The following is a 26,368-nucleotide window of genomic DNA, read 5'->3' as shown; positions in this document are numbered from 1 at the left end:
ATTTTTTTAGGGGTTTTTTCCCCTTGAAAAGCCATTTGTTTGTTGGTAAATAGCAAAGGCTGACTGCGACGGATGCGGACATCGTCAGCTAACACTCCAGTTGGGTTTTACATGCATGTTTATGGGAGTTTTCTGAGCAGCCTTTGTAGTTTAAAGCTCTGACGCGTCTTCGAACCTGCTCTTTAGAAGTCTCCTTTTGCCTGCGACACTAATGCGCACAGGGATTAGTGAACTTCTGAAAGGACCTGCACACCAGAGTCCAGAGGGTCTGAGACTCTGTGGAAAAGCTGCTGGGTTTTTGTCAGGACTGGTGCAGAGGGACAATACCAGCTTTGTGTCCATAGTCCCTATGTCCTTGGTCTGCCTATAGTCTCATGAGGTCTATTCAAGCGCCATGGTTAGACTGGTAGGGGAGGGGGGGGTGTCTGTGGTTAGAACTAACTTGATTTCTTTCTCACAATCATGTCTTGAAATGAATTTTTATGGTTTAAATTGTTTGTTTTGTCAGAATCTGTGTGTTTTCTCTGTTCATTAACTGTCTTTAGGCAGGTGTCAAGCTGGATATCACGGTTAGGATAGGATTCGATTTCAAATCACAAGTTCACAATTAGACTTAATGTAGGATTGTCACATGGCATTTAGAGTAAGAAACAAACACACACATTAAGAATCCAATAAAAAGGAGATGTGTAGAAGAAAGGGGCACAAACTCAATGACTTCCTGTCTGAACCAATGACGGCACATCTAGATGGACAGCAGGAGTTTGATATCCACCAATGATTTTTAAAAGAGTGTTAAGGGGACAGTATAGGTGTTTATTTTGGTGTCGGTGGAGGCTATATTGATAGTGACAGAAGTCCAATGATTACCTTATGAACTCATCAGTGAAGTAGAACGTGCAAGCATTTGGGGTGAGGATGTGGTCTTGGATCTAATTGGGATTGGTTACTTGTAAATTAATTCAGTAGTTGTAGAATGTTAGTGCAACTTGGTGCAACAGTTATGATTTGCTTCTTAGCTGACGGCTTTTAATCCGTCCATTTGTCATGCTTGGTTGCTCTGATCAGACCAATTAACCCATTGGCCATAACCATCGACTGAGGAACAAAAAAAAAAAAGACGGTGGTCATGTGACCCAATGATTTGGTCTATTCTAAGGACATTTTCTTCAGGTTTATGGATGTCCTTACTTGTAATCAAATATGATGACATTGAACCCCTTAAGTCGAAAAATCTGCACATTTAGGACAAACAGTTGAACAGCAGCTGAGGTGTGTTAGATTCGGGCACATGTCAGTAAGACCCACCCTGGCCAAGACCCAATTTGTTCCCTATTTAGTTGTTAAATATGATATAAAAGCGTTTATATTTTTGCATAAATTCAACTTTAAGTTTGGTTCCTTCCAATTCCTTTTAGGCAATGCTTGAAACAAATCAATTTCAACCAAACAAATGAAAAAATAATTAAACACAGAGTCCTTTTACATTGAAGTGAATGGTAACATGCTTGATTGTGTAACAAGCCATCTAGTGGTTGCAAAGGAATTAAAGATGTTGCAGCTATGATATATTCTGGAAACACATGACACTGTTAGCAATCTACTTCTAAAGTTATAATACAAATACACAACACAACCCTTAAGAAACTAACAAAAACACAACAGTCCTCAGCAGAAAAGCTGCTAATCATTCACAAATTGTCTGTGAAATTTGTAGGTGCCTGCAGTTTTAGTTAGAAAAGTTGGCTCCAAAAGCCTTTTTATCTGAATCTAACTGGTTAATTTTAAACTTTTTTTAAAATATTTTTTTCAGGAAAAATCTTTTAAGAAATGCTTGCTGTCCACCACCGCCCCCTTCACATTTTCAGGCCCCCATGGCCCAAATGATTGCTAGTCCCCATCATCCCCCGTCACACTTTCACACACTTTCTGTGGCTCATTTGCACCTGTGAAGAAAAGGAGAACCCCTCCAACAAAAACACTCCTCGCACCTCCATCTAGAGCCACCGCCCAGCCCCTTCCTCCTTTTTCATCCGGACTTCTGCCTTTATTTCAGTCCAACAGACATGCGGTAATGGTCAAACATTTTTCTGCTTAAATGGAAGTAGTCCTGCATCCTCGATCACCTACTGCGGCGTGGTTACAATCACTCGGTAAGATCAGGGATTTGGTTTCTGGAGTTCATGATGTTTGGTAAAAAGACTCATTTTAGAATTTTAGGAGGATTTTACTGAAAAGAAGTGACAGATTCTCTGTTTCATCTGGACTTCTTGTGCTTTTTTCCAACAAAAAATTTGATGAATATCTGAAAATGAGACATTTGAAGTGGCTTTGGTATTCAGAAAAAACTCATTTTTATTGAAAAATGTTTGCTTGAATAGTTTATCCCTCCCACATGTGTTGTCTGCTGGTTGTGATGTCTCAGAGAAGTGTACTCTTGAGGGTGTGAACACTCACAAAACTCTGCAGTCTTTCCCACAAACTTTTGGTTTATCTTATATGGAGAAACGGATGCTCCAAGTGCCATAACTCTACTCTTGGTGGGATAAGTGATATTCCTCAATGTTTCCGGAAGACTCCAAGGACACCTTAGGATGGAAAGAAATGTCCTTATCAAGCTGTTGTGTCTCTGCAGCTGTGTCAAACCTGGATGAGGAGAGCAAATGGACGGTACACTACACGGCTCCTTGGCACCAGCAGGAAAACGTCTTCCTGCCGGGCAGCAGGCCGTCCTGCGTGGAGGACCTCCACCGCCAAGCCAAAGTCAACCTCAAGACCACCCTGCGAGGTAAGGATCACTTTTTCTCAAACTCCTCTACCAAAACGTTCACCACAGTTACTTTCTCAGGTTGAAACCCGCTGCTGGTTAATGTTTTCTAGACTGTAAAACTGCTCAAGACGTTGTTTAGCCAACAACACAAAGGCGTCACACCCTTCCCTTCCTGTTTGTTGAGCGTGATGAGAGAAAAAGCTTGTTGTCAAACAAACACAGAGTCGAATTACAGCACAGAGGCAACTTCTCACAACCTGCTGAGAAGAGGACGTAGGAATGTTAATAAATGCTGATACTGGTTTCATGGACAAGATGCTTTTCCCAACACTTTTTTTACCTAAGAGGCAAAAATAGGAATGCAGGTTTGTGCTGCAGTAAACATTTGTCGCTGACTCAAGGCTGTTTGTTTATGTCCACCCAAAATGGTGGTAAAAGAGGGAAAACATGGATATATGTCCCCTTCTCTGACACTGCAGGATTTCTCCAGGCCTTTTTGTTGAGTTCAACACTCTCAGCCCTGGGGGGTCGTAACTGAACAACAACAGGTGTCAAGCGAGAGCACCTGGGTTGTCCATTTGAGCCCCCTGGTCTGCAGCTCTTTGCCCCCTCATTGGAATCAGAGAGGGTAAACTGAAAACGGACTTCATTTTCTAAGGGAGGAGCTGGATGAGTTTGGAAATCTGACATTGAACATTGTCTAAAAAAAGACCTTTCTTTATTAAAGTCAGCTTAACTCTGAGTTGGATCCGTTGCAGCAGTTTTTTGAAACCAGCTAGAATGGGATGCCTGGAGCTACTTTAATAGGTTGAACAAGTTGCATGAGTCTGGTAAAATGATCAATAACCAATCAGGCGGCAGCATACATCCGGTCTCTGCCCCGTTTAATGATGGGGTTTCCGATTGTTAAATTAGATGTTCATTCTTGTAATCTTCATTGCTTTAATTATCATTTTGACTGTTTTGAATACATTGAATTTTATGATCATGTTACGTAGCGCCTGCCTTAGACTCAAGAATAAAAATCTGTACAATTGTAAAGGTTTGTTAAAAAAAACAGCCTTTATTTAAGGCTGAAAGTTTAGCGATGCAAGGTTCTTGAACATTCTGATGGAACTCATAAAAACAAATGCAGATTGGACATCTGTATTGGTGATGATGATGATTGACAGATGCTAAGTAACCCTTGTGCTATCCTAGGCACTTTACCATTGGGAGTTGGGTCATCTAGACCCACTAGACAGTGCTCTGAACCTTTTTTCTTCAATGATTTGTGATCTTCACTGGTGTCCATGGATTACATGAAATCTTTCCACCTTTATCCACCTTTGTCATGGTAGGGAGAACACGTCAATGTAAGGGTGGGGTCATCTAAGATAGAACAAGGGTTAAAAATATAGTCCGGCCCATTTGCAAAGACAGCTGTAATGGATGACGAGGGTGCTTACCGAGAGAAAACTGGATAGCAGTTTATATTTGCCTCGATCACAGTGGGGGGCTCATCAAGTTCTCCTTTTAAAAACTTTACAGAATAGAAGCAATTGTCTTCCCTAACTTCCCACCAGGTTGATGGACACCAAGTTTCTGGTTCATGTGAAATTTATGAAACCAGATTAATTGATATTTAATCTCCATTCATAATCTGGTTTATAAAATGTACTTTAACATTTGATCATTATTATTTCATATAAAATACGCAGTATGTCAGACAGAAAATATTGCCTTTAAGAAACCAAACCAGAAGTTGAGCTGATTTTGCTGATTTAGAAGCCATGTTGGCATTAAGAGACATTTCAAAATATGATTAGAGCAAAAAAAACATTTTTTTCCCGCTCCAATCATCAATTGATTGATAATAAAAGCATTTCCAGTGGTCTTTTAATTATGATTATAGCAAAATAAAATAAAAACTCTGTAGTTTGGCAGAGCGGCAGTAGTTCATTTGAAAGTCACATCGTAGTTGTAAGGTAGGATTTTTGGTGTCAACAACCCCACCCCCCTTTCCCATCTCTATGGCTGAGAGCTCGAAGCAGGGAGCTTGTGACCCGCCCGGCGAATTTTCTAAGCAATAAATACAATCTTTTTCTAAACAGCATTTTTTGTCTGCTCCTGATTCACAACAATTTGAATAGAGAAATACTCAGAAATGCAATTTAAGATACTTATTTTTTTATGTATGTCCTCCATCATTAGAAAAAGCGACAAGAGCATGTTTAAAAATTGTTTTTTTTAATCATGGATACCTTTTTAAAGGAAATCTTCATCTCTACATGCTTAGTTATATTTTTTTCGCAATTCCCCCGGCAACAAGCAGCTGCCCTATCAGTCAGTTTTTTTCTCCTTCTCCGACTCCCAATCGGGCACCGCCACTCATTTCAACAGTTCCACGCCATGTCGTCATCCTAATTAGCATCATGCTTAACAAGTCCCACTTTGCATGCTGCCACTTCAGCAGCTCTTGGTTTTGTCACTTGCATGCAGAATCCCCATTAGCTGCTGATATAATGCATGCATCGGTGTGTTTAAAACAGGCAGGAGTTTTTATCACTCGATACAAAGTGCTCATAAAAGGGCTCCCTTTTAAAAAATAAAAACAAAATAAAAAAAAGCCAAGCTGATAATAACCATGGCAGGAATGTCACTTAGCGATTTTATGTTCAATAAATCTATGAAAGCAGATGAGATGGTAAATATCTGTGTTTTAGTGACTGATGGGCAGCTGAAAAAACACGCTCAACTCTCTATATCTCAACAGGGCCAATCTGAAAACTGTACTGCCGAATTTTTACCAGCATGTTAAGTGTGCCACGAGGGGTGAAAACACTCTGGATCATGTTTACACCAACATCAAACATGCATACAGAGCCATCCCCCTCCCCCACCTTGGGCAGTCAGACCACCTTTCCCTCCTGCTACCCCCAACCTACACCACCCTCAGACGCAGTGGGAGGCCCATCACAAAAACCATAACGACCTGGCCTGACGATGCACTCAGCAGATTACAAGACTGCTTTGAGCAGACGGACTGGAATATGTTCCAACACCAGGAGCTGGAAACACACACAAGCACTGTATTGGATTACGTCAAGTTCTGCATCGGAAATGTGACTGTGGACAAAAGCATCCGGGTTTTCCCTAACCAGAAACCCTGGATGACCACCCAAGTCCGCAAACTCCTCAAAGCCCGTGACGCTGCTTTCCGGTCAGGCGACAGAGCTCTGTACAGAGCTGCCCGTGCTGACCTGAGGAAGGGGGTCAAAAAGGCTAAACTGGACCACAGGAGGATCATTGAGGCCCATCTGTCCAGCAACAACACGCGTGAGGTGTGGAAGGGCATACATGACATCACCAACTACAGGGGATGTCAAGTAACTACAGACCATCTGAGTGCAGTGCTGGCAGAGGAGCTGAATAACTACTTTGCACGCTTTGAAGCTCCAAACCAACAGAACTCTGCCGCCCCACCCCCACCCTCAATCCCATCCTGCTCCACTCCTCCTTCTTCTCCTTCTCCAGTCATGCCACTAACTGTGACTGAGGATGACGTCAGGAAGACGCTCCTAGCAGTGAACCCCAGAAAGGCAGCTGGCCCAGACGGGGTTCCTGGCAAAGTGCTTAGAGCATGTGCTCCTCAGCTCGCACCCATCTTCACAGAAATCTTCAACCTCTCCCTGGCCCAGGCAGTGATACCCTCCTGCCTAAAATCTGCAACCATCATCCCAGTACCGAAGAAATTTCCCATCTCCAGCCTCAACGATTACCGTCCAGTGGCACTCACTCCAGTAATCATGAAGTGCTTCGAGAGACTGGTCCTCCAGCACATCAACGATCACCTCCCCCCAGACCTCGACCCCCACCAGTTTGCATACCGCACAAACCGGTCTACAGAAGATGCCATCGCCTTAGCCCTGCATGCTGCGCTGAGCCACCTGGAGGAGCAGCAGAGCTATGTCCGGATGCTCTTTGTGGACTACAGCTCTGCCTTTAATACAATCATCCCGGACATTCTGATCAGGAAACTGGACACTATAGGCCTGCCCCCCCTCACATGTGCCTGGATAAAGGACTTCCTCACTGACCGTCCCCAGGCAGTGAGGCTGGGCCCCCACCTCTCCCCCACACGCACACTGAGCACTGGCTCCCCACAGGGCTGTGTGCTGAGCCCCCTCCTGTACTGCCTCTACACCTACGACTGCAGTCCGCAGCACGACAGCAACCTCCTCGTGAAGTTTGCTGATGACACCACAGTCGTCGGACTCATCTCAAAGGGAGACGAGGTAGCCTACAGGGAGGAGGTCCTGAAGCTGGCAGCTTGGTGCTCAGACAACAACCTAGCTCTGAACACCAAGAAAACCAAAGAGATCATCGTGGACTTCAGGAGGCACAGCACCGACCCAGCTCCCCTCTACATCAATGGAGAGCGTGTGGAGAGGGTTCACACCTTCCGGTTTCTGGGTGTTGTATTGTCCAACAACATCTCCTGGACAGAGAACATCACAGAGGTCATCAAGAAGGCTCAGCAGAGACTCCACTATCTGCGGGTCCTCAGGAAGCACAATCTGGACCCCAGCCTGCTGACAACCTTCTACCGCACGTCCATAGAAAGCCTTCTGACGTACTGCATTACAGTGTGGTACGGCAGCTGCACCATGGCGGACAGGGAGAAACTGCAGAGGGTAGTCAAAGCAGCTCAGAGGATCATCGGCTCCCCCCTCCCCTCCCTGTCGGACATCTATTCCTCCCGTTGTCTAGGCAGAGCGGGGAAGATCATAAAAGACAGTTCCCACCCTGGCTCTGGACTGTTTGACCTGTTGCCCTCAGGAAGGCGCTACAGGTGCATCAGATCAAGGACAAACCGCCTTAAAAACAGTTTTTTCCCAAAAGCCATAACCATCCTGAACTCCCACATGCACGGTCACTGACAGCTCCACCTCCATGTCTCTCTCTCTCACTATGCGCATCCCATCATGTAAAAACCATCCCAATATGTGCAATACCATCCCATCATGTGCAATACATTAAGTGCAATATATCTCTGCATTCATAGACACAGCAGGTTTCTTCTGTCTGTCATAACTACCTCTCTGCAGAAATTTCTATTGTAGATTTTGTTCTTTTGTAGTTTGTAATTTGTAAATTGTGCCCTTCATTTTGAGAAATTATTTTATTTTATTATTATATTATTCTGCGAGTTTTTTCTCTCTTGTATGTTTGCACTGAATAGTGAGCGGCTTTAATTTCACTGCATGTGTGTGTGATGTGAATTGTACATGTGTACAGTGACAATAAAGGCATTCTATTCTATTCTATTCTATTCTATATTTAAAAAATTGGGGTAATTAATTAATTTAAACATGCAAAAGGATGCCTCCATTGAAATTAGCTATAAGACAACTGGATATGTCCTCTGAAGAGGGGGGATGGAGGGGTAGACTGTTCTGCCATCTGTGTCTAACAGACTGATACCCCCTCTTTTGGTTGGACTCACAAATGTGTCTTCCTGTCTCTGTCTGACGCACACGAACGGACACACATCCACAGCTTCATCGCAGCAGGTGGTGATTAGAAAAGGGATGAGTAGAATCCAAAAGGCAGAAAACTAATAAAAATCAAGTACAAATGTGAAAATCCATTTAAAAAAAATGTTTTTTTGTGTGTGTTGCAATTTTCAGAATGTGATAAGTTGAGGAAAGATGGTTTCCGGAGCTCCCAGTACTACTCTCAGGGCCCGACCTTCTCCGAGCCCTTACAGTCCAGCAGCAGCCTGCAAGACGAGGAAGATGAGGAAAATGACAAGAAGGTACATGCACTAACATACTCACAAAACATGCTGGGGTCAGGAAATTGTGTGCAGCATTGGAGTTTGAACTGTCTGCCCCCATGTGGTTAAAAACTGCAAGTACATTGTCACTTGGCTTCCTTCTTTTATTGTGAAAATTCACATTCTAGCAAACGAATTGTTGGTTTATTTAACGTTGTTTACACACGTTTTGTATGAAACAATACACTATTGATTCATAAAGAAAATTTTCAGTGGTTTTCCCTCAAAAAAACTTTACTTCCTGCTCTGACCTTCAACCTTTGTTGTTAAAAACGGCCCCTCACTCGTCTCTTCTTTCCATTTCTGCATGCTCACCCCCCCCCCCCCCCCCCCCCGTGGGTTTTTTTTGTTGTTGTTTTTTTAGTTTTGTTCTGTCGTCTTGAAGCTGTTGAGCCTAACTCTTCCTGACAGCAGCGACAAAAGGAGAAATGTGCTCCTGGTTGGGTCACAGAACACCCCCCCCCCAAAAGGAAAAAAAAAACCCTGTGTGTTTAGCTGGGGTGATGGCTGGGGTTCCTTCCTCCAAAACACTGACAACCTTTGTCTTTGCCGATCCGATGTTTGGATAGGTCAGAGACATTCTTTTTTAGCTTATTTTTGTTTAGACATTCTAAACACATATATGATTTTTTGTTTTCTTTTGTTAACTGCCTGCTGTAAAGCAGAGCTGTCACTATTAAAGAGTGCACACTTTTGCACATGAACGGTTTTGTCTGCTGGCTTTTCTTTTGACAGCTCACTATTAGTTGTTCAAAGTGAGGAAATCTCCCTTTCTATTTCTGTTGTTCCCTTCGTCTTGCAGTCTTTAGCATCCTCGATGGAGGATGATAAATCCCAGCTCTCGCTGAGGTTGCAGGAGCGCTGCGGTGAAAGGGGCGAGATGTTGGAAGTTGACGGGCAGATGGTGTGGAATAAAGCGGTTCCCCTCCCGACGCCGGAGGAGAGGATGAGGCAAGCAGCTCAGGCCGTGCCCACGGACATAGTCCCCATCAATGTCACAGGTATTCCCCCCATAAAGACTCATCCAGCCAACCTGTCACCTTTAGCGAGTACCCACATCCATGTTTTAAAGACAGAGAAGTTTTAGTGTGGCCTCGGTTTCTGTTCTTTTTCACTAACTTATACCTTTAATTCTAAAATATCTTATTTTTGTTTTAATCATTTCTGTATGCCTGTACTAATCATTAATGTAAAACTTTGGGCTAAAACAGAAGCTTTCAGGTGTAACCCTGTGCCTCACCTTAACCCACCGTAAGGTCAAGAAACTCTGATTTTATGTCACTGTGTTTGACAGACGAGCATGCATGCACAGCAACAGATTTTATTTTTTTAATGCTGATGTTGCATGCTCACTCAGAAGTTCGAGCGCCCTCTGCATGTTGTTGACTCGGTTCCTTCTGACTAACCGACTGCTGTTTGCCTGTGTGTCTGCCTGCCTTTGCTCTCGCCCTCTTGGCCACCAGGGGCAGTGTTTGACCGCCAGGCGAGCATCCGGCGCTCCCTCATTAACACTGATACCGTGTCCCGTCGGCCCAAGAAGGTCAAACGCAGAAAGACTATATCAGGGCTGCCTGACAACTTCAACCAGGAGCTAGGTATGGATGTCTGTGGAGCTTAATGCCACCGTACGCTGTCCATAGATCTACAGCAACTCTCTGCATGAACATCTCCTATCTTATATGTAATAAAAATACTTTACACAAGCTGAAAGGATGGATCAAGGCCCCCTTGTGTTATTTCATTTCTACATATGATATATAGTCAGTTTGCTTCCACACACCCACCTAAACTGTATCAATCAAACATTTCTAGTAGTTTAGTGGTTAGAGATGAACCCACTTTATTTCCAACTTTCCTCCCGCCTTTACACGCTAATCACAAGGCTAAATGACAAGCTTCCACACATGCACAAGGAATAATAGTCCTTTAAAAATTATTTTATTTGTCAATTCTGTCCATAAAAGTTCCCTTTGATTGTATTATCTATGTAGAGAGTCATTTATTTGGTGTTCAATGTGGAATCTCTTAAATTTAGAAGTTCAAAATATCTCCTAATCTTATTTACTTTATGTGAGTCTAGTCTGGGAAAATCCCGACAACGTGCGCTGATGATGCAGCCTGACTGAAGTTTATTTATATGCCACTGAGCTGTCAGATTCAGGGGAGCCATGCAATTTTGTGGTGCAATCACCATTACTGATGGGGAAAAAAGGGGCTTTAAAGTGTAGTTGGTTCGCCTTTGACCACAGCGTCTGAATGCCATGATTATGGAGTCGGGGTAATTGTCCCCGTGCTTCCTCCCCTCCCTCTGCCTGCACTGGAGCTGCCTGCAAAGTAGACCTGCAGCTTAATCTGTTTCAGCCGCAGCCAGACTGTCACTCCAGCTTTTAGCGAAGACGAAACAGGGTGTTTTGAGGATAACGCAAGGGCACAGAAGTATGGACGACTTAAAATCATCTACAAGGAATTGATCACGTGGGAGAGATGCGTTGAATTTCTTACTTCTTACACAGCTTTTTTAAAAATGTTAGCATTCATCTGCATTTGTGTGGTCTGTTTGTGATGATGCATGAGCATGTTAACATGTGTGGAGATGCTTGAATATGTTCCAGAGCCTTAGAGACTGCTTCCTATTTCTATCAGTCTGAGCTCAAACCAGATTAGCAGGGAAGTTTATTAGTATGTTTTTCCTGCATCATTTCCTTCCTAATGAAAGTTATTTCAGATGGGCTGTAGTGACATGAACATGAATTTGCTTGTCTGAGAACATAGTTTATCAGACAGACTGGCTAGAATTTTTCCTCTGATTTTATTTAATATCTATGCAGCTAAAGGACGAGGCGGGGAACTTCGGCCACATTCCATGTTCATCCCAGGACAGTACTCCACTTTGGGGAGAGTTGGGAGTGTCAACTCAACACTCCGCTTCGAGAAAAGAGACTCCAGCTGCCAGACAGAAGAAGTGAAGATTGTCCCTCCATCTGTGAGAAGAATTCGAGCACAAAGAGGGCAGGGAATCGCCGCTCAAATGGCTGGGATATCTGCTTCCTCTTCTACTGGAAGCATCTCCATCTCGAGCACAGATGGCTTGATTCTGCCCAATCAGTTTTTCAGAGACCCTTCCCGCTTTCACAGTCTGCCGCGACAGGGTGCCAGAGTGTCCCTCAGTGCTGATCCCATCTATAGCAGCACGCCCATTAAGTCAGAGGATCAGTTGCAGAGGAATATTGGAAAATTCCAGGTTGACGAAACAGCGGTACACATCAGGAATGCCCCACGAACGAGCACCTTGCCCAGACCCACGTCTCAGGAGGTGAGGAGGACGCAGTCCAGCGAGTGGGGAGGTGGTCCAGCATGTGTGGTCTCCCCTCAGGCAGCTTATTCCACCTCCTTCATTCCCAATGCCACCCTGTCCAACTCCACGGATGTTATCACCCTCAGCTCATCTAGTCATTTATCCTTATCAGCTGTCTCAGCTTTGGCCACTTCTACCCCCACGCGTGCACCACAAGAGAACGGTGTGACGCCTTCAGGCCCCCCCAGTGAGTCGGGCCACTTGGATGGAAGTGTTCATAGTCACAGTACTTTGGCTCCCACTTCACCATCATGTCCTCCAGAAGAACAGTGGATCTATGACTCACCCGAAAATGTGGTTCCACACCGCACTCTGACCTCCAGCTGTTCCACTCCCATCAACCAGCTTTATAGCAGCCTGGACCATTCCTCACGGACTGATTCCAGCTCCCTCTACTCCCAGGACAACGATGGATACTTCACCTCTATGCACATGGACTCAGGGCTGCGCTCCCGAAGTCACGGAAGTGGGCACGGCGCAGGAGCTGGGCGGTCCCGACACAGCATGTATGAGTGTCGCGAGATGGCCAATCGAGAAGACTCTGGAAGCGTGTACAGCGACCGCTCTCTGTCGCGCAGCATCTCGCTCCGCAAGTCAAAGAAGCCACCGCCACCTCCGGCACGCACAGATTCTCTGAGGCGCAAGCCTGCCGCAAAAAAGCCCTTAGGTGGTGTTGGTCCAACAACTGTTGCCAATGGGGACGGTGCTAACATGCTCAATGAAACGTTCCTTGCTAGCTTGCAGCAGAGCCTGCAAATGGGACTGAGGGGGTCAAAGGGAAAGGGTACCTCTCTATCTTCACCCTCTCACAGCCCCAGCAGTGACTATGATGACCCTTGGTTGTTGCGACCGCGCAGTCAGAGTAGCATCAGTGCAGGCAGCTCTGCCGCCTCATTAGCTAACACAAATGGTGTGTCTAATGTCTACTCATTATGCCATGTCACGCCCACGCATAGTGACACCAGCAGTTTGCGTTCTGACTATGCAGAGTCCTGGGGATACTACATGGACTACCCTCGTAACCCTGGAGACCAGGGGGGGCAGACCCCACCAGCCCATGCTACAGATAACATGTCAGCTGGGGGTCATCCAGGAGTCCTACAGAATGGAGGAGAGATTCACAGCAATACTCAAACAGATGGAGCTCCAGGCCAGGAGGGAGGGCAGTCAGGGAAGCCCAAACCATCCAGCTCCTCACCGGACAGGGTGCACAGACTTACCTCCCCGTCAAGCGGTTACTCCAGCCAGTCCAACACGCCTACAGCCGGAACCCCGGTGCCAGCCTTCGTCAGATCCATGTCTCCCTCCTCAGGGAGTCGGCCCAAACCCAAAGTGCCGGAGAGGAAGTCCTCGCTCCTCTCTTCGGGTTCTGTCTCTTCGTCCTCTACTTCTTTGTCCTCCAACACTTCAGACTCACTAAAGAGTTCAGGTCCTCCTCTGCCACCCCCTAATCCCCTCCATCTCACCTCTTCTACCCCAAACACCCCTCTTGGTCCTCCTCCGCCCTTTCCTCCTCCTCTTCCTCCAAATTCTACATCAGCTCCCTCATCTCCTCCTCCACCTCCTCCATTACCCAACTCTCCAAGAGAAACCTTCTTGGCCCCTCTATCTGCGTCACCAGAATTCCCTCCTCCTCCATCTCCAGACCTGTTGATGCACCACAGTTCGTCCTTAAATGGGAGCTTTAGTCCTCCACCTCCCCCTGAGACCGGGATCCCTCCACCACCTCCACTGCCTGACTTCACCCCAGCTTTTGGATCCCCAAATATTAGGAAATTGACAAAAAATACTCCTAAACCACATCCTTCCAAACACTCCACAGAGTCCCCCAAGCCCCTCATCACCCCCTTCGCCCTGCAGAGTGTCCAGCTGCGCTCCGTCAAGCGATCACAAGAGGAGATCACTGGGGAGCTGGACCAAATGAAACCTCAGGAAAATGGACTGGACCTTCTCCAGGAGCTGAAACTCCATAGTCTAGATCCATCCCCCATCCAGGAGCACACCACTGTCACGAGTAGCTCTCCAGACGAAGAGCTGCGGGAGTCCACACCTTCGCCTGTGACGAAACTGCTGGAAGAGCTGAGTCTGGACTGCAGTTTTATAATCGACACACAGGATAGTGGTGTCATCAATGGAAAAGCTGAGGACCAGAGTTACTGTCTATCAAATGGAAAAGACAATGAGGAAGAGCTGCCACTGCCTAGCTGTCCAGAGAGATGTGGAAGCTCCTCCATCAAAGCCAAGCCTCCGCCAGTCTCCAAGAAACCCAAACTTACCTTTGTTCCATCCCAACCAATCAGCGAGCCAGCTCAAACTCAAAATGACAATGCAGCCAGTCTGTCGCCAGAGGATCAGGTCGATGCACAAACGACAAATGACGTAACAAATAAGAGGAACAACCGGGAGGAAGAGGCGTCAGAGAGCACAAAGGCTTCCACTGAGAACCTGGACCAGAGCTGCCAAGATGCAGATCTTGACCACGACATTTGCACTAATGGAGAGGTGTTTGATGAGGATGAAGAAGAGGAAGAAGGAGAAGGAGCAAGCAGCACCACGGGGTCCATCAGCTCAAAAGAGGAAGACACAAGTGAGTCTGAAAAATCATTTATTCTTTTTCTTCAAGAAGTCTGCCTTGTACAATCTAAACCTAGTGCTAAAACGCTGATTATTTTGTCGGTTAAATGCTCCAGGAATAAATTTTGTACTTGGAATGGCTTCTGGCCACTTTTTGTGTTAGTAAATCAATTTTTCTGAAGCAAACGGTTGATAAATGGAGCTTTTGAAGATGTGTAAATGTGTGAAAATGGGGCAGAAGAGGCTTCTTATCGCACGGAGAGCAGCGCTGCAGCTTCATGAAATCCAACACACTGGTCTAAATCCTCCTCGTGGAGTCTATATGCAGAGTGCTGCCATAGCTGCTGTCCCATCACACTGTCCTGCATTGGCCCCCGACGCCCCCCTCCAGCCTGTCAGCTTTCTCTGTACCCTTTTTCATTTAGGTAATCTTCCGATCTTTCCAACTCTTGTGTATTTTCCATCCCATCCTCTCCCTCAAAGAAGGGGCAACTGTCCCAGGAGACGATGCTTTTTTTGTGATTGGAGGGAGATGGGGGGGAGGGGCTTCATAAAGTAGGATGTGGGGGGGGGGGCTAAATGTGCAGAGGCTCGGGCAGCTGAGGCTCAGCGGATGAGAGGAGGAGGAGGAGGAGAAGAGAGGACAGTCCTCCACCTGCTCTTTTAACTTCAAATTAACCAGGTGGATGTAAATAGCTCGTCTCTGCATCTCAGGTGAAGTTTTCGAATCCAGACCGGCTGAACCTCCTTCACCCCAGTCGGCCGTAGGGGCAAGCGAGCAAAAAATGGTGACCCCGACTCCCTCCAAACCCCGAACCACTGATGACCTTTTTGCTGTCATACACAGGTATGTAAGAAATGTCTCTATTTTGTATTTATCCTTGTTTGTTCCACTTTTCTCTGTTTATGAAGTCTCCAGTGCTGTTTTGATGGTGTTTCTCCACACTAACCCCCTCGCCTGTTTCTAATAACAAATCCGTCACCCTCCTCATAAATCCTGTCACCCTGAACTCTAGAGTCCCTCCCTTTAGCTCACCATTTCTCATCCTCCATCTCCCTCCTCCTACTCCTCCAGCAGCCATAACTTTGCCCCCTCTCTCCTATAAATCAGCTGTCACAGAGCAGATGTCTAAATTCTCCCACTCCTAGAGAAAAGTGCCTTTTTCTGTTCCTGGCCAGCGACGAGACAATCCGCAACAACACAGAGAACGATAGGGCTTCCTAGCAAATGTTTGGAGAGACTCCTCCTGATTCTCAGCAGGAGAAAACACTCTGGCGCTTCATTTATTATTGAGCTTTTTGACACCCCCTGGTCCTAATCTGGGTTAGACACCACAGGAGACGTATATTCTCCCTGAGTCCGCCTTCTCTTCCACATGCTCTGACATACGATGGAGCGCACACATTAATTTCTCATGCGACAGCGCCAGTTTTTGATTCGTGGTCACGTGCAGCAGCACTCCCTTGATCTTCACGTGATTATTTTTTACGGTCATTTTCTGGACTCCCATCACATGTGCAAGCTTGGTTTAGGATTTTGTTTTATTAGATGTGGTTATTGTGTACATCTTGGAAGCCAAAAGCGTTTTTTCTTGTTGTGCTCCTGCACAATTCCTCAGGAGGACTGAACATATAGAATATCTGATCAGATTTGGGAATTGATTCAGTAACAGATCTTTGCATGTAAAGCCGGCACACGCCATCATTTCAGGACTCGTCTTCCGGAGAATTCCCAGTCGTCTGTCTGTTCCTGTGAGAACAAAGTGAAGCGGCATCACAGCTGCTGCAGAAACGACTTTATCTTGAGGGAGATCCTCTGAGAGGCAGCACCATGAGAAGAAAGCATTGATCAGATGCTCTTAGCTGCAGCTCCGATTACAGCGGCGTTTGTTTTTCCACGTTTGAAGCCGCCAGCTCCTTAAGGCTGACCGAGTTCAGGTGTGCGCTGGCACATGTGAATCAGAGGGAAAAATATCTTATGTAATGTTAATGTGGCAACTCACAGCGGGACTCTGCTAGATGAGTCTGAATTTAGGCCACTGACTTGTTTAGCAGATTATCTTCATTCAGATGAAGGGGATGTTTATATTGGTAAAGGCGTATTAAAGCTATGGTAGGTTTTTACCTTTGTTGACAAAAAGTTGTCTTAAAATCTCACCTTAATACCTTTATTGCGGAGAATAACTAGTTTCTAACTAAAGCCACCTTAAAGCTCACCTGTCAATCAAAAGACTAGGCCACCCCTCCCTTTTAAGTTTAAATTGATACATAACAAAAGACAATAAAATTAACCCTAAAAGCAAATGTTAGCAATATAAAATTAAGTCACAGAGATTAAGAAAAATAACACTTAAGTACTCAAAGATTTTATGTATTTTTCTGTTTGACTATTTTATTTTGACGGGAATAGACTTAAACCCAATAAAAATCACATTTTTGGTGTTCTTAACATGCTCTTCTGGCATTTTTCTAATAATAGATGACATATATTAAACTCAAAATTGCATTTCTGAGTATTTCTTTATTTAAAAGGTTGTGAATCAATGGCAAATGAAAAAGTGCCGTTTTGAAAAAGAGATTTCTTTCTAACATAGACAATACGCTGAGTGGACTACAAGCTCCTTGCTCCTTGCTCTGAGCCACAGGGAGGGGTATGGGGTTGTTATGTGACAACGGTCCCGCCCACAACTCTCCTAAAAGGGACACAGGGTTTTTGATTTTGACTAAAAATGGCATAATCATAACTAATAAGTATTTAATAATAATTAAAGATAATCAAAAGATGATGGGAGTCGATCTTTAAATACATAAATAACAAGACCTAATAGTTTAAAGGTTATCTGCATCCGATTTTTGTTCTATTTAAGCAAGAAGGAGCGGCTGGGTAGCTCGGTTGGTAAGGTGGGAAGCTACCATGCAGGAAACCAGGGTTTGATTCCCGGAAGGGAATGAGCAATGGTACTGGGGGCAATTACCATATCAATGGCGAGCAGTTAACATCACCCAGTGAGGGTCCTTAGGCAAGACCCTTAACGCTACTGCCTCCCGAGCGTGGTTTCGGCTGCAGCTCACCGCTCCCCAAGGGGATGGGTCAAATGGGGAGAAAGAATTTCCCTTCATGGGATAAAATACAGTGTATTAAAAAAAAAAAAAAAAAAAAGAAGATGAAAATAAAATGTTTGTGGGGTTTTGGGATTTCACTTAGTTTGGTCTGTGATATAAACTCTTTATTCATTACATTTTTAGAGTTCCCTGCTGGGCCTTAAGTGCCCATATCATTAAAGCTGCTTTGATGCCCACGTTTCGTTAAGGTCATCTTTTGATCTATTCTAAAAGTATTCCCAGTGGTCTTTTATTTATGATTATGTTTAATTTGAGCCAAAATCAAAAAAATAAAATTCTAGAACATAGTTTCTACAGAGCGGCAGTAGTTTATTCAAAATGTACCTCTTGAGTTGTGGGCGGGACGGCTGCTGTGGAGTAACACCTCTTTGTTTACGTGCTCTCCCACTAGCTTAAAGCATCTCACACCCCTGACCTAATATTAGCGGCCAACGAAAATGGCGAGCAATGTTGGAATGGAGCTATCCATCAGTGCAGTTTGAAGCTAGATGCCCGCTCAGACCAGGAAATAAGCTCTTTTTCTGCATTTTTTCCCCCGTCTGCTCCTGATTGACAATTTGAATAGAGAAAATTCAAGTATCTTGACATAAAAGATCCGAGTTGGTCTTTAAGTGTGGGCTGAGGTCTGTTTGATAAGAAACCTGCTCAGAACTTTCTGTTTGAGGATTATTTATATTCATGGGAGCTTTTCTGGCTTAGTTGCATTAGTCCATTTCTTTATCCAAAATTCTAAAATGTTAAACTTTTATTTTTAAGATTAAGTTTCTTAGACTTAATTCAGTCTTTTACATTTCTTTCCACTCACAGGTCAAAGCGAAAGGTTCTCGGTCGCAGAGAGTCGGATGAAGACAAGTCCCGCCCCGGGGTTCAGGCACAGTCTCCACCCTCCACCCCGTCACCCGTCTCTCCTGGGCCGGTTTCTCCGTCGGCCCGTCAGATGGGTTCCATCCAGCGAAACCTACGCAAGTCCGCCACCAGCAGCGACAACTTCAAGGCCCTCCTGCTTCGGAAGGGAAGCCGCTCTGAGAACAGTTTCCGCATGTCTGCTACTGAAATGCTGCGCTCCACCGACCCGCGCTTCCAGCGAACTCGCTCCGAGTCTGCGCTGGACCCCCCCACTGCGTCTCCCACGTCACCGATGGCGCCTCACAGCCCCTCTGCCTCTTTTGGGCGGAGTAAGAGGGTAACGGATGAGTGGAGCCGCTACGATGCCCTGTCCTCGCCGACATATTCGCCTGGATCAAAGTTCGGGCGCTCTCGCGCGCCGCCTTCCGCCGCCAGCAGCAAATACAACACTCGCAGCCGAATCCTCAGCAGCCCGATGACTGTGATCTGTGAGCGTGAAGGGGAGCTGACTGAGAGCGAATCTGGAGAGGTCGGCGAGAGCCGGGAAGGAGTCCAGACGCTTCCAGAAACCAACGGCACTTTATCCGAAGAGAGCAGAGGTTAAGGAGAAGCAGCGCACTTCATGGAAGACAATAATGATGCCGTCTCTGAGGCGGTGACGTGTCGGGTCCTGATGCGAGCCGAGACGCCGCCCCGTTACGGATCACCCAGAATGCAGTCTGATTCCATGCTCTCCTTCAGTTGAGGAGTTTTTGTTTCATAAAGAGGGATTTGTTAACTCCTGGAGTTTTTAGTTTTGATTTTTTTTTTCGTTTTAACAACATTTTAGTTTCTTTAAAGTGGAGATGGAAAAAATGAAGGAACTGCAAAGTCCCAGCCTTCTGCTAGGAGAGATTGGGTCACCCCGGAAAGGATTCACACGTACGCATTGGAGGCTTCAGAGTCTGCAGTGGAATGAGATTTCCTGATGTCCGTTTTGGGCTGCAAAGGTTTTTCCAGCTCCTGCATGCAGATTAAAACGTTGCATCACATTAGTGAGAGGATTTCTTAAACAGCTTCAGTTTATTTGGACGAGGTACAGACTCACAGCTCAGCTGCACTTCTCTGCGTTTCAAGAGTGATTCATAGCCAGCGCAGAGGGCTCAGTGCTGCCACCTACTGATGATGGAAGAGAAAACAACCAAAGCAGCACCATTACTCCAAAAAAACAAAACGTTATTTTTTCTTTTAGTTTGTAGATTTTGCACTGTGCATAGTTCTTTTCGTGACTTTAAAAGTATGTTTTATAACATGTTTTAATGAATGAGTTATGTGTTTGAGATTTAAGTATAAAATTATAAATGTAAAAGCCTCGTTTTACTGTCCAGGTCTTTTCTTTTCATGTGGGTAACCAAAGAGTTCAGACATTAAACCGAACTGGCTGTTAATCCAAACTCAGTCTTTGTGTGTGACTGCTCTTCAAAGGATGTGATCCAGCTGACGCGGAGGCCCTCTCAAGCCTGAAAGGATTTCTGCTAATGTTAAACTCTTTTGCAGTTTGATATGATTCTATCTGTAAATACATAGAGAGTTTAGTTTTCAGTGACATTTACCTTCTTTTCAAATGCTTTGTATATTTTTAGAGCCCTGCGTTTGCTGGAAGGGAGTGGTTTTCTTTTTATAGATTATTTATTTTCATTGATTAATCAAAAACTGGAAATGGAAGAAAGGCGTGAGGATCACCCGGCCACATCCTGAATGCACCGCTTCCTGTTTGATATGGTGCTTAAAAAAATCAGAAATGTTGGTATTTATTGTTCAGGTTTGTGTAGCACGCGCCCCTGGTGTTGCAGCTGAGTGTTGCATGGCGGTGACGAGGTAGAAACCTACCAGGTTGTGGTTTAATCACCTGTAACCACATTGTTTCTCCCACCTGCTGCCCACTTTAAGCACTTGGGTCCAGAATCGCCTCTTCATCGTGAGCGGTTTGTAAAATGGACAGAGGAATGAAAGGCTGGACGCTCTTGTGTTTGTCTAATAAAAAGAAAAAAACAAGGTGATATTTAAGTGGCGTGTTTCTCTCGTGTGGTTTATGACCATCTGCTTGCCTCAAATCAAAGCCTCGTTTGGTGGCGCAGCACCGTCTGTCACCTGGAAGGCTCCAGAGGCCATCTTTGCCTCCCCACAGCCCTCGGGGCTCATCATTTATGTGTCCTGGACATCCCATAAAGAGTCAAACTGAATTACAGCCTCTGAGTGAAGCTGTCTAGCATCGTTTTAAAAAAATATTTACCCGCCAAGGAGAGGCAGGTTTGCTCTTAATGTTTTCACCTCTGAGCCAGCAGTCCTGTCTGACGCTCCACAAAGGACAGCCTCCATCTTTTTTATTTATTCATTTATTTATTTTTAACTGGTCCTGTCCAACGGCTGAGCAAACAGATGGGAGCTGAAGGCCTCTTGAGTTTGACATATTTTACTGTTACAACAGGAGGTTCTGGATATTCTGACACACGAGGTGTAAATTTGTATAAACCCCTTTTGTAATTTAGGCTAAACTTTATTTAACCCTTGTGCTATCCTAGGCACTTTACCAGTGGGAGTTGGGTCATCTAGACCCACTAGACAGTGCTCTGAACCTTTTTTCTTCAATGATTTGTGATCTCCACTGGTGTCCATGGATTACATGAAATCTTTCCACCTTTATCCACCTTTGTCATGGTAGGGAGAACACGTCAGTGTAAGGGTGGGGTCATCAAAGATAACACGAGGGTCAAATGTTCTCAAAAATGTACGCAGCGCCCTATGGTGCGGCTCTAATTTGTCGTTGTGTGACTTCGGTAAAGACGACCTAGGAGAGGACGGCATGCGAACGGTAAGGAGGGAGGTGCGGACGTGAAAGAAGACACCCCGTGCAGTGTTCAGAGGGTAACCTTTCCGGTTGATCTGATTGGCTGACATTTGCAAGAGAAACACGGTGAGGCAGCGGGGCGGAACTTAGATTTTTTTTTAGATGCAAAAAAAAAAAAAAAAAAAAAAAACAGGGAGTTTTCATAGGTATCTTTGTAAAATCCAGGATGTTGAGCCAAAAAGTCAACTTTGCTGTCCATCAGTCACCAGCCTGATCTATGGGATTTTTATATAGATCTGTATTTTGGGGCTAAATTGTTATCTTTAGTTCACGTTTAGAAGGATTGCCCACATGTAATACCCTTTGCTATCCTAGGCACTTTACCAGTGGGAGTTGGGTCATCTAGACCCACTAGACAGTGCGCTGATCCTTTTTTCTTCAATGATTTGTGATCTTCACTGGTGTCCATGGATTACATGAAATCTTTCCACTTTTATCCACCTTTGTCATGGTAGGGAGAACACGTCAATGGAAGGGTGGGGTCATCTAAGATAAGATAGAAGGGGTTAAAACCCCACTCCAATATATATATACACACACACATATGTGTGTGTGTGTGCGTGCGCGCGTGCGTACTTGATGGAATTTATAAGTTATTATATATATTATTATATATTATATTATATATATTATATATATAAATATTATGGAATTAATATGTTTTTGTAGCAATTTTTCCATCACTGAAGACAAAATAATTTTGACTTTGCTGCATTTCAGAGTATTTCCTGATCAATTAAACGCATTCTTAGTTTTGACACTAGGTGGAGCAGCTGTTTTAAGCAAGACTGCTTGTCCACAAATCACTATAAAAAACAATAAATGAAGTCAAAGTGGCAAAGAAATACTAACATGGCCTAGTTTTAAGTAATAGACCAACCAGAACAAACTGTTTATTAAAAACGTCATATTTAATAACTAAAAAATACCATTAGATTTTCTTTTATCTGTAGGCAATACCACTTTTCTATACTATAACAAGACCAAAACATGTTTTTGAGTTGGAGTTAAATTAGTATCTTCTCCAATATTTTCATTCAGATTCTTATTTTGGCCGTGACACCCAGCCGCAGAATCAACATTTTAGTTGAGATCAGCATACAAACTCTGAAATAACAGGTAAAACTTAGAACATGACACATGATTTTTATCTGGGAGCAGCGATTTGCCTCTGAAAACGACTGACGTCAGACGCGTTTGCTGTAAAGGATAAAAAGGTGTGATTTCTGCTGAGTGTCTGAACATGATATTTGGAGCAATCCTCCAACCGAAAAAAAAAAAACGACTGACTCAGCAGACTGACGGGGACAAGCGAAAAGGAGGAGGAGGAGGGGGGGGGGGTCACGGTGGATAAAGAAGAGGATCTCATTTGGCCACAGAAAGGTCAAAACACTCAAACCGTGGCGCTGAATGGGAAGTTTTCCACATGGAGCCAAAAAGGTGAGTCAGGATTGAAGGAATAAATGTTCAGAACATTCATCTGTCTGGGAACCTGTTTATTGTTTATTAAACAAAACATTTTTATAGTTAGAACCCACTTAAACCATAAAAAAATCATTGGTCTCTTTTGTTAAAGCAGTATCGTAGCATCCCTTTAAAGCAGATTGTTTCAATTGAAAGCATTTTTTTTTTCTTATTTGCTCTTCACAAACTCACAACAACCAGTTGGTTTGGAGGTTAAACTGAGGTCAGCAAAAGAGCAAAATAACAAAACCAAAAACATTAAAAGTTAAAGTTCCATTAGCTGTTCCATTTAAAGTTAAAGTTCCATTTATACATCCAGGGTCCAAGTTCACACAAAACATCAAAGATCGTGGAATTATTTTATGCACATTTTTTCTGTAACGCAAATAAATCTTTACTCCCATTCCTAAAATATCTCCTTGTTGAACATAACCCAACGCAATTCTTTGAAAAAATTTATTTTTAGCACCCCCAACAATGATTTGGCTAAATTTAACCTGAGAGACACCAGAGGGTCATATAAAAAGGACAATGTAAACAACTAGTGTATTTATTATAAGTATTTTTGATTAATCTGTCAGTCATTTTTTATTCAAATGTCTGTATCAACCCCTAAAAGTTAGTGCTCTTAAAATGTTTATGTAGAGTAAAAATAAAGGGCACTTAGTGAGAGAAATGCACTTGACTGTCTCCCCCTGCTGGACATCCCACCACATTGCATCTAACTGTTCCCTTATTTAAATCATTTATTTACAGAACAATTTGCAACGTTTTTATGTTAAATAATTCTGGAATCTGAAAGTGGTCAAACAATTTCCTTTGATGTAAGTAAATGTCAGCTGCACACGGTTGAGGAGGACAGACTTCTATCTACTGGTTCTCTGCGTTCTTGAGGACCCACACCTCGTTCCTGCGGTTGGTCAGTTTAAAGGGGCTGTCATAGCCGGCCGTGTAGTACGGCTTGTCGACAAATTCGACGCCATCCCTCTTCAAGCTCTCCAGAAGTTTCAGCAGTTCTTCTCGCTTCATGTTTTCATTTGAGAATCCGCCATAAGTCCTAGAAGAACAGAGACGATATTGTTTCAAGCTTTATGGAAAGATGTTGTTCGCCTGCACCAAAAATAAATAAATAAAAATAAAAAAAGAAATTAAAAAAAGAGGAGAGTTGCTCTTCACCTGACGTAGGCAGTGAACTCCTTTCTGTCCTCCACAAAAACCCCAGCCTCGCTGGGTTCAGGGGGGTTGGCCTGATGCTCCTCTGGCAGGTAGAAGGAGATGGTGAACTGAGACTCGCACGCCGGTCCGGCCCCAGGGACCACATGGCAAGTCACGGGGGCCGTCATATCCACCTTTGTCTCTAAAGCACAAACAGCAAATTTACCCTCAGGAGAGCACTGAAGGGGCATGTGACCAGATTGTGTAAGAGCTATAGAAATATGGTTTCTAAGCAGCTTCCAGCCGCTGCATTAAAACCAATGCATCAATTGGAGACACGTGAACAAAATAAGAGGACTGAACAGCTAAACTGTTCCTCTGCTCCAAGCCTGAGTGAAGAGCACAGAGGATGCAGATGCTCCATCAATAATGCTGCAGGAAACTGCTGAGTTGGACAAAGGCGCTGCAGCAAACTGCTGAGCAGGAGCTAAAGCCTGATTTCTGCTGCATTTATTCATTAACTCCTATGTTAAAGTTATATGGCAGCTTTTATTCACCTGGAAGTTCACCTCAACACACGTCAGACTCTTTTGGCCCTTCAAATTCAGCTTACTCGCAAAATAAAAGTTCAAAATGACTAAATATCCTGCAGTTTGTTCACCACAAACCATGAAAAAAAAAAAAAGTAAACAGATGTCAAAAATAAAACACACTCACTGTTTTTATTGTTGCCCTGAATATAGTTGAAGAGTCTGCGGAAGCCAGTTTTGATGTGTTCTTCACCCTGCATCCCACTCAGGGTGGTGCTCACCCACTTTGCAGGATGGTAGGTGCGGATCTCATAGTCCTGTGCCTGGCACCAAAAAAACTCCATTCACTTTACGATTTTAATCATTGTAGTGACATAAATCGATCATAAAAACTTTTGTTTTGTTGTGTCTCAAAAATGACCAATATTAATGAAATAAGTAAAAACTTTAAGATCTAAAACAGCAGATAAAGACTGTAAAGGATGCAAAGAAATCTACAATATAAGTAGTAGTCATAATAAAAAGTAATATAAGCTTTTAAAAACACAGAATGTACAACCAATACAGATAAAAAGGAAAGAAAAATCATCTTTAAAATAAAAATGACATTATAGGTGATTCTAGCAGAGTCACGAGATGTGAGGATTACTACTAAACATAAACAGTTAATGTGTAATCAAAGTTACAGCAGTATACTTTTTATTGTTGACTTTTCTCTTAAGTTCTTTGCTTGATTGCTCCAAAAAAAAAAAAAAAAGTTTAGGCAAACAAAAAGCAGCAGGTCAAAGGCCCCAAAAGCTTTATTATTGTGAAATATTTACCTTCTTCTCTCCTGCTGTAAATTTGGGATTCTGCAGTCCAGATGAGAATAAGACTTGTCCCACAGCTCTGAGCATGACGGAGCCGCTGTTTTGTTTATTTCACAGGTGAAATGATAACTCAGGCTTCCGAGCTACAGTGAAGTATACATAACATATATAGAGTTAAAAAAATGCGATGAGGCACCAGTTTAATTTAACGTAATTCTTAACCTTAAAAATCATTTTAGGTTACAAAACAAACGAAAAACGAAGACAAATTAGCCCAAATTACCTGGAAATGAGTGCGCGCCGTGTTGCTTCAGGGTGTTGCACTTGTTTGTGTTTTATGCAATACACTTCCGGTTTCAAGGGAGGGGGGGGGGCGAATGCAACGGCACAATCTGATTGGTTAAAACATAAAAAACTTCACAATAAAAGCCCCAATTACGTAGCAAGATTACATCATGACACTCCTGGATGAACTTTTTTTTCGAATATATTAAAAAATATATATATTATAAGAGGTTTTTAAAGTTAGTTGGGCAACATATCTGATTTCTACCGCTTCACTCTTCACTCTTTGTTTGAAATTAAATCCACGATCCTTTTTTTTAACCGACATTTTAGATTGAAAGCCATCGGCTTTCGTCAGATTTTGACTAAACAAATACTTTTGCAGAATAGAAAAATTCAGCAAGTATATCTATTTACAATATTTTCTATTAAAAGTAAAAATAGCAATATTCTTAATTTTTCCCTTACTTTACAATATCAAGTTTTATGCTAAAAATAGGCATATTTAATCAAAAAGGCTTATCTAAAGTATTTTCAACTAACTTAGACTTAAAATAAAATACCATCCAGTTAAAATAAAGCCAAATGATCACCTTCAAATAAATAAAGGATTTACTTTCTTAAACATTGGAAATTTAATAAACCGTAGAAATATTAAAGAAAGCTTCCCCCAAACCATTGTAAAATAACGCGGGAAAACCAGGTTTTTATAATCTAATAAAAATAAAAAAGATCTTGGTGACTAATGT

General features: G+C 43.6%; 2 protein-coding genes across 10 annotated transcripts in view; one reads left to right on the top strand and one right to left on the bottom strand.

The window, feature by feature from the left end:
• Positions 1-20,535, top strand: part of nhsl1b (NHS-like 1b) — an 81,843-nt gene extending 61,308 nt beyond the window's left edge. For 5 of the 9 annotated variants that reach the window (XM_023953319.2, XM_023953321.2, XM_023953326.2 and 2 more), the window contains exons 2-8: positions 2,636-2,788; positions 8,443-8,570; positions 9,394-9,592; positions 10,055-10,186; positions 11,420-14,533; positions 15,235-15,367; positions 18,451-20,535. In XM_023953319.2, coding sequence (XP_023809087.1) covers positions 2,636-2,788; positions 8,443-8,570; positions 9,394-9,592; positions 10,055-10,186; positions 11,420-14,533; positions 15,235-15,367; positions 18,451-19,093 — 4,502 coding nt within the window. In that variant the 3' untranslated portion in view covers positions 19,094-20,535. The remainder of the gene's footprint in view (positions 1-2,635; positions 2,789-8,442; positions 8,571-9,393; positions 9,593-10,054; positions 10,187-11,419; positions 14,534-15,234; positions 15,368-18,450) is intronic. The other 4 variants (XM_023953322.2, XM_023953323.2, XM_078942982.1 and 1 more) reach the window with 1 other exon arrangement.
• Positions 20,536-22,857: 2,322 nt separating this feature from the next.
• On the bottom strand, positions 22,858-25,725 carry hebp2 (heme binding protein 2). The gene is made up of 5 exons (XM_023952836.2): positions 25,618-25,725; positions 25,347-25,477; positions 24,713-24,848; positions 24,017-24,197; positions 22,858-23,897 (listed from the first exon to the last, which is right to left on the bottom strand). The coding sequence occupies exons 2-5, from the start codon at positions 25,419-25,421 to the stop codon at positions 23,711-23,713; spliced, it is 579 nt and encodes a 192-aa protein (XP_023808604.1). The 5' UTR covers positions 25,422-25,477; positions 25,618-25,725; the 3' UTR covers positions 22,858-23,710.
• Positions 25,726-26,368: the final 643 nt, after the last annotated feature.

The sequence above is a fragment of the Oryzias latipes genome, chromosome 24 (assembly GCF_053564925.1).
Source record: "Oryzias latipes strain Hd-rR chromosome 24, Olatipes_Hd-rR_3.1".
Lineage (NCBI taxonomy): Eukaryota > Metazoa > Chordata > Actinopteri > Beloniformes > Adrianichthyidae > Oryzias > Oryzias latipes.
Note: the sequence above shows the minus strand (reverse complement) of the source record. Positions and strands in the feature narration are given on the sequence as shown.